Below are 7,084 nucleotides of genomic sequence, written 5' to 3'. Positions count from 1 at the left end.
GCCGCCCTAAGAAAAAACTAGCCGGTGGGAAGTGTCAAGCCGTCCCTTTCTTGGTATAAAGAGAATGGGAGAGCTTGACAGGAGGCGGAGAAGGGGAAGGGCAATCATGCTTCCGGGCCACCAACAACTCCCTTCTCGGCCGGGCGGAGCTGGAACAAAGAGAGGAGCAGATGCAGGGGCTCCGGGATACCTTCCCCCATGATGTTCCCTCGATTCTCTCCGATCCTCTCGAGTGTTGGCCGTTGGAGACGGCAACACTCGAGCACCGCCCATGAGGTGAATTCGCACATCTTCCTTGTCGGGGGTGTGCTCCGAGGAAAGACGTTAGGTTCTCTAACAACACCCTTCTGGGACACCTCGAAGGGCACCATCAGGGTTACGCCTAGACTCTGCCGCACCGAAAGCCCAGTGGGGGCTGCGGCCATACCGGTTTTTGTCAATCCCGGTCACAATTCCGGTGGGGTTGTTAAAAGCGCTTGGGGAGTTAGAGGAATGTGTTTTGTTCTGTTTGTGTTGAGAGGTCCATGGGTTGTGGAGAAACCATCTCCCCACTTTATATAGGGGTTGGGGGTTGGTAAGAATTAATTCATGCAGAGCTCGAAAAGAGAATTATCAGTTGAGATAATAATGAAGCCATCAATTTCCAAGGAGGCTGTAGACCGTTGGACTCGTGTTAATTCACGAGGACATTAATGAAAGCGTGTTTCGCGCACCGAGACGTCCAGCGCAGAACACAAATAGACAAATGGCGCTTCATAAATGAAAAAGATGGGGCCTCGAACTGGAGGCGAGATCAATGCCACGTGTAAAGATCATAATCTGACCCAAGGAGGAATCATCTCTAGTAAAGCGATCTGAGGACAAACCTCCGCTTACAGAAAAATAGAAGTGGTAGACAGAACCAAGGTATTGCATGGTCCTCGGACCCAAACCTATGGTAAAACTACACACACCATTATATCTGGACACCAGACATAACCAAGGTATTGTATGGTCCTCGGACCCAAGCCTATGGTAGAAGATACTTACAGAAAAATAGAAGTGGTAGACAGAACCAAGGTATTGCATGGTCCTCGGACCCAAACCTATGGTAAAACTACACACACCATTATATCTGAGTACTAGGCTGAACCAAGGTATTGCATAGTCCTCGGACTCAAACCTATGGGGAAACTAGATGCTTACAGAAAAATAGAAGTGGTAGACAGAACCAAGGTATTGCATGGTCCTCGGACCCAAACCTATGGTAAAACTACACACACCATTATATCTGGACACCAGACATAACCAAGGTATTGTATGGTCCTCGGACCGAAGCCTATGGTAGAAGATACTTACAGAAAAATAGAAGTGGTAGACAGAACCAAGGTATTGCATGGTTCTCGGACCCAAACCTATGGTAAAACTACACACACCATTATATCTGAGTACTAGGCTGAACCAAGGTATTGCATGGTCCTCGGACCCAAACCTATGGGGAAATTAGATGCTTACAGAAAAATAGAAGTGGTAGACAGAACCAAGGTATTGCATGGTCCTCGGACCCAAACCTATGGTAAAACTACACACACCATTATATCTGGACACCAGACATAACCAAGGTATTGTATGGTCCTCGGACCCAAGCCTATGGTAGAAGATACTTACAGAAAAATAGAAGTGGTAGACAGAATCAAGGTATTGCATGGTCCTCGGACCCAAACCTATGGTAAAATTACACACACCATTATATCTAAGTACTAGGCTGAACCAAGGTATTGCATGGTCCTCGGACCCAAACCTATGGGGAAACTAGATGCTTACAGAAAAATAGAAGTGGTAGACAGAACAAAGGTATTGCATGATCCTCGGACCCAAACCTATGGTAAAACTACACACACCATTATATCTGGACACCAGACATAACCAAGGTATTGTATGGTCCTCGGAGCCAAGCCTATGGAAAACTAGATACTTATAGGAAAATAGAAATACTGGGCATAACCAGGGTATTGCATGGTCCTCGGACTCAAACCCATGGAGAAAATAACTGTCTGAAGAAAAACCAAAGCGTTACTTAGGGTCAATCCAAACTGAGTCCCTACAGTATCAATTAGATATTATTTACTATATGATTTATAAGGTTATATTTTATGCATAATTTTAAATTTCAAAAACTTGCAATTTAAAAATTTATTGATAATATAGCTATTGATCTTTAATTTTCTTGAAATTTTGCAAGCATAGAGAATATAAGAATGATGAATTTGTCAAAATTCACCTCTAATAAAAAATATTGAGTAAAATTGTAATCTAAACCTACAACCAACTTTGTAGTTAAACTTTGTTTATTTATTATGTTGTTAATAATGCACCAATTACATACATTTAGTGTACATTTGGAAATTGTTGAAAAAAAGTTTTTTTTTTTTCAACTTTTAGCAAATAATCTAGATTTTTAAAATATGAAGTAGCTTTTAGCTTTTATAATAAATTTAATATAAAAATTATAGAAAAAAAACCTATATCTTTTGATAAATATTATGTAAATAAGATATCGAAAATAAACAATTTTCAAACAGGACAATTATTACAATTTACAATATCAATTTTTAAGTAAAAGTGGTACTTGTTTTAACATTTCCTTTTTTTTTTTTTTTTTTTCATGTTCAAAAGTTGGTCTTTAGCATTATTATTATTTTTTTTTGAAATAGTTATAATATGCTCCTAATCTTGCAGTTCAAACTTTTTACTTCTTCGACTTTCAAGTACTTTGTATATAAAGAGGTATCAATTAAGTTACAAAACTCTTGACACTATTTGTTAATTAAATTGTTAAAAGTGGAGTTAAAACATATTCATTACCATGTTAGTTTGTAATTATTTTATAGAAAAACAGACAGTAATGTCCTGCATTAAAAAAAAAAAAAAAAAAAAAAAAAAAAGGTTCGCCCTACCACTTGTTCAAATGGAGGAAAGAGTGTTGAGACCGTACATACACTTACAAGTAACCCTAGCACAGCTCATATTTCTTTTTACATAGTACTATTAGCTACCAAATATAAGAAGATAAACTCAGAGCACTAACCAATAAAACCCTCCTATCTTAGCCCTATTTTCCCTCTTCTGGTGCCTCCTCCTCAGCTTTCCAAACATTAAAGATCAGTTCTTTGATTCAGTTCTTGCTCATCATTTCTTAAATTCTCGAAATAAACAAGGAAAACAAATCTGCATAAGCAGATCATGATCTAATCCCTTAGTACTACAACTATAACATCATTAACATAAACATTAAATCAACTTTTAACAAGGTTGAAAGGTGGATCGGAGGCATGGGAAGCGGCCACTTCCTTCGGAAGCATCGGAGGAGAAAGAGAAAGAGCATGAAGTCCCAGCTTATGCTTCATCTTGGTCAGAAACCGACATGTCTGCCATGGTTTCTGCTCTCACTCAGGTTATAGGCACAGTCGATGAAAAGCCAACCCTGGTGCAATCAACCCCATTAGCCATCCGAGAGTGTGCTGTGAAAGAAGAACCTGATTCATCTCAACCGGTTCAAGATCAAGGTACCAAACTTGTTTAGCTTGAGTATTAAGACACTTTAAGTTCTACTTATGTTTGTGTGTGTGTGGTGTTGTGTTTTTTTTTTTTCCTTATCTTTTCTGGGGAAAAAAACATTCAAAGTAGTTGAAGTTTATGGCTTTTCTTGGGCATTAGATGCGATGCTACTGTTAATCATATGTTTGCTTTTGAAAAAATGCATAGCCTAAATTGTCAAATTTTTCTGATTTTGCTTCTTTTGTTTGCTCTGGTAACAGTAATACTGTCAAAGATGTCATGATCTATCTCTATCTAAACTTCTTACAGTTCCTTTTTTGTTTTTTTTTGTTTTTTTTTTTTTTTCCAATGAAAAAAAAATCATCCTTTTATAGAAGGGAAATAAATTTATTGAGTTACTAATCCGATCTTTAATCAAGAATAACGCTGAGTATTACTCTATCCTTGTAACTTACAAGATACAGACGGAACATAAAGATTCTTATAATGTAAAAAAATCATATTTGCATTTATTTTATGTATTTTCATTTTAGTCAAGTTCAATGAATCTTACGTGCCGTGAAGAATTCAAACTCTATCTCTATATCTTTCCCAAATGGAAAAGAAAAACATTCGTTTCATGCTTCTCTACCCAACTTTTCATGTGTTTTATTTGAATGAAAAAACTCTTTTTTACATCTTCCGGACAAGCTAAGCACTAAATTCTGCTAGTCATGTTCTCTCTTCCGTGAGTTACTATCTTTCCTTCCATTTTGCTCTCTTTGACCAATTGACCTTGGACCTTATCCTTTATTTTATTGTAAAGTTTAGGTACGTGCCATATTCTAAAGGTTTATAAACACTCAACTTTGTTGCTTTAAGGCTGCCTAACCTTGACAATTTCAGCTAACTGTGGTAGCATGGTTGGTTAATAATAGTCGTTTGGGTTGAAATCTTTCCGGGGGTTTGAACACCATCTTCTTTTGCCTATAACTTCAAAATCTTCTTCTTTCGCCTATAACTTCAAAATCACTAATTAATCCTATGTACGGATGGGAGGAAATGAAGGGAGAAAAGAGGGAAATATGACTAGAAATTTTTAGTACTAATTACCTTCTCCTTTTATTTCCTTTCGTTCCAAACATAAGCGCATTTTTAATTAAATACTAACACAAAAGGAAAAGAAAAATGTCAGAGTTTTTATTCACTTTAATAATTGTCACATTAAGTAAAAATGAAAAAAAAAAAAATGAACGTCACATGCTTCTTTTATTTTATGAATTTTTCTTACCGATCTTGTGAAATGTAAGTGAAATGAAACAACTTGAACCTAAAATGCACGTCTCAAGTACTTATAGAACAAAATACAACCGGGTTTCCTTATTTGAGGCTGGCCTTACTTTTAGTTAGCATTTCACAAACTAGGTAAAGGCATCATGTGGTTGGGACTTGAAACCACTTTTAATACTCTTTTATCCTTAGCTAGCAATATTTTATCGTAGGAAAGTGGGGTTCCCCACTTGTATCTTTCTAAATTGTGCGTGCATGAAATTTTATGATACTTTGGAGAGGGGGCGCGGGGATGCATGCATCTTATAAAAATCAACTAATTAGTAGCTTTACCCTACATGCATCTTGCGCACGCAATGTCTCAAAGTATATATATGACAAGTTATTAGGCAGTTCACACTAAGGAAAACGTTAAGCTTACTACAAAATGTTTATAAACTAATGTACTATAAGTGAATGTAATTGGTGAACTTTAATTATGTAAATGAAAGTTTGAATTACTTTTTATAATTTGTAATATTAATCTGTAAATCTTATTTAGTAAAATTTATAGTATCTTTAACATTATTATTCACATTATTTAGTTATCTGTTATATAAGTTTTAAGAATCAAAAACCATTTATCTGTTGTCTTTGGATATCTTTCCCAGTAGTCATTATGTACTACGTATACCTCAAACCGTATGCATCATGCGTATATCTTGTGTCTTATGGCCTTTCTATTCTTTGCATGCATGACTTTGTGAAGAGATTGCGAGAAGAAGGCACTATAGAGGAGTAAGACAACGACCATGGGGAAATGGGCTGCCGAAATACGTGACCCAAAAAAAGCAGCTCGGGTTTGGCTTGGCACATTTGACACAGCTGAGGATGCAGCCATGGCATATGATAAAGCGGCTCTAAGGTTTAAAGGCACCAAGGCCAAGCTTAACTTTCCTGAAAGAGTTCAAGGGAAGACCGAGTTTGGCTACCTCACGGGTACTCATGGAAATACCAGTGGCGTCTCTCATGAGCAAAATCATAGCCCAGTTATTCCTCCTCCTCCTCCTTTACCATTTATGTCACAGCAGGAAGCTTTCCCAGGCCTATATCAGTATGCACAACTTCTTTCTAGTACTGATATTGAATTCCCTGGTTACACTTCCAATCTCTTTAACCAACAATCTTTTGCTTCACAATTTTCATCATCTTCACCCTCATCTACGACCTCATCACATCAGCAGCAACATCAGGAAGAGCATGGCAAGGACTTTGATTCTAGTAACCCAAGCGAGTAGTATAAATATATATCTATATGGTATGCAATATGGTTTAAGACTTAGTTCATGTATTATCATCCTTTTTGAGTGCTAATATTATTACTGGCAGCACTTCCCTTCGACTATTTCGGTAAAAAGAAATCTATCCTGGCCAGCAGAATCGACCACGAAATCTGCCACTACATAATCAAGAGCTTCTGAGTATTCTTTTGACATTTTTGGAAGCTCTATTCTGATTTTTTGTATGGGGAGTACATGGATATATGTAACCCCAAGGACCATCTTCTACATTGTATAATGAGAGAGTATTAGATTTCGGGGGCAACTGTAATAGATTGGGTTCAGTTATTTTTGTTTATTTTGAAGTATCAAGATGTTCATTAATTGGGCTTATATGAAGCAAATGAGATGTATGTGGACATCTTAAATCAAAGTTGAACAAGTGCATTTTTTTCGTTCTTACTATGATTTTATAATTTATATGAATGAGTCTAATGTTTTTTATTTCATTATAGCATAAGAAATTCCCTTTTGTTTATTTTTTCCCCAAATTTAACACCGACCGAAGACCGAAGCCAGATCGAGGATTTCTGAGATGTTACATATATTAATAGCATTTGCAAATAAATAAGATTTAATTTGTTGAAAACCTTTAATGGAACTTCAGAAAGTCATACATGAATTGTCAACCTTATGACCCAATTTGGCTGGTCGTCACATGCTTTTCTTATCAACACCAACAGCACATGTCGAGATTTATTCACGGATTTGGGATTGCTGTGAGAGAGAGAGAGAGAGAGAAATAATTAGTTTAATAACTGTATCATCATTTGAGATTGCTATAGGACTAGACTTTTCGGTATAGAGGTCTTTTTTTTTTTTTTTTTTTTTTTTTTTTTTCGTTCTTTGTTTTTGTTTTTTTTTTTTTTTTTTTTTTTTTTTTTTTTTTTTTTTTTTTTTTTTTTTTTTTTTTTTTTTTTTTTTTTTTTTTTTTTTTGCATTGCGTGAATTTGATTATG

At 36.1% G+C, this 7,084-nt stretch overlaps 1 protein-coding gene across 1 annotated transcript; it reads left to right on the top strand.

Moving 5' to 3' along the window:
* Positions 1–3,035: 3,035 nt before the first annotated feature.
* On the top strand, positions 3,036–6,527 carry LOC111985052 (ethylene-responsive transcription factor ERF113). Its single transcript, XM_024016677.2, is given in 3 exon segments — positions 3,036–3,545; positions 5,555–5,602; positions 5,605–6,527. Coding segments are annotated over 3 exon segments (669 nt in total). The 5' UTR covers positions 3,036–3,403; the 3' UTR covers positions 6,084–6,527.
* Positions 6,528–7,084: the final 557 nt, after the last annotated feature.

Source organism: Quercus suber, unplaced genomic scaffold, assembly GCF_002906115.3.
Source record: "Quercus suber isolate HL8 unplaced genomic scaffold, Cork oak 2.0 scaffold_345, whole genome shotgun sequence".
In the NCBI taxonomy this organism is placed as follows: domain Eukaryota; kingdom Viridiplantae; phylum Streptophyta; class Magnoliopsida; order Fagales; family Fagaceae; genus Quercus; species Quercus suber.
This window is presented reverse-complemented; position numbering and strand designations above follow the sequence as displayed.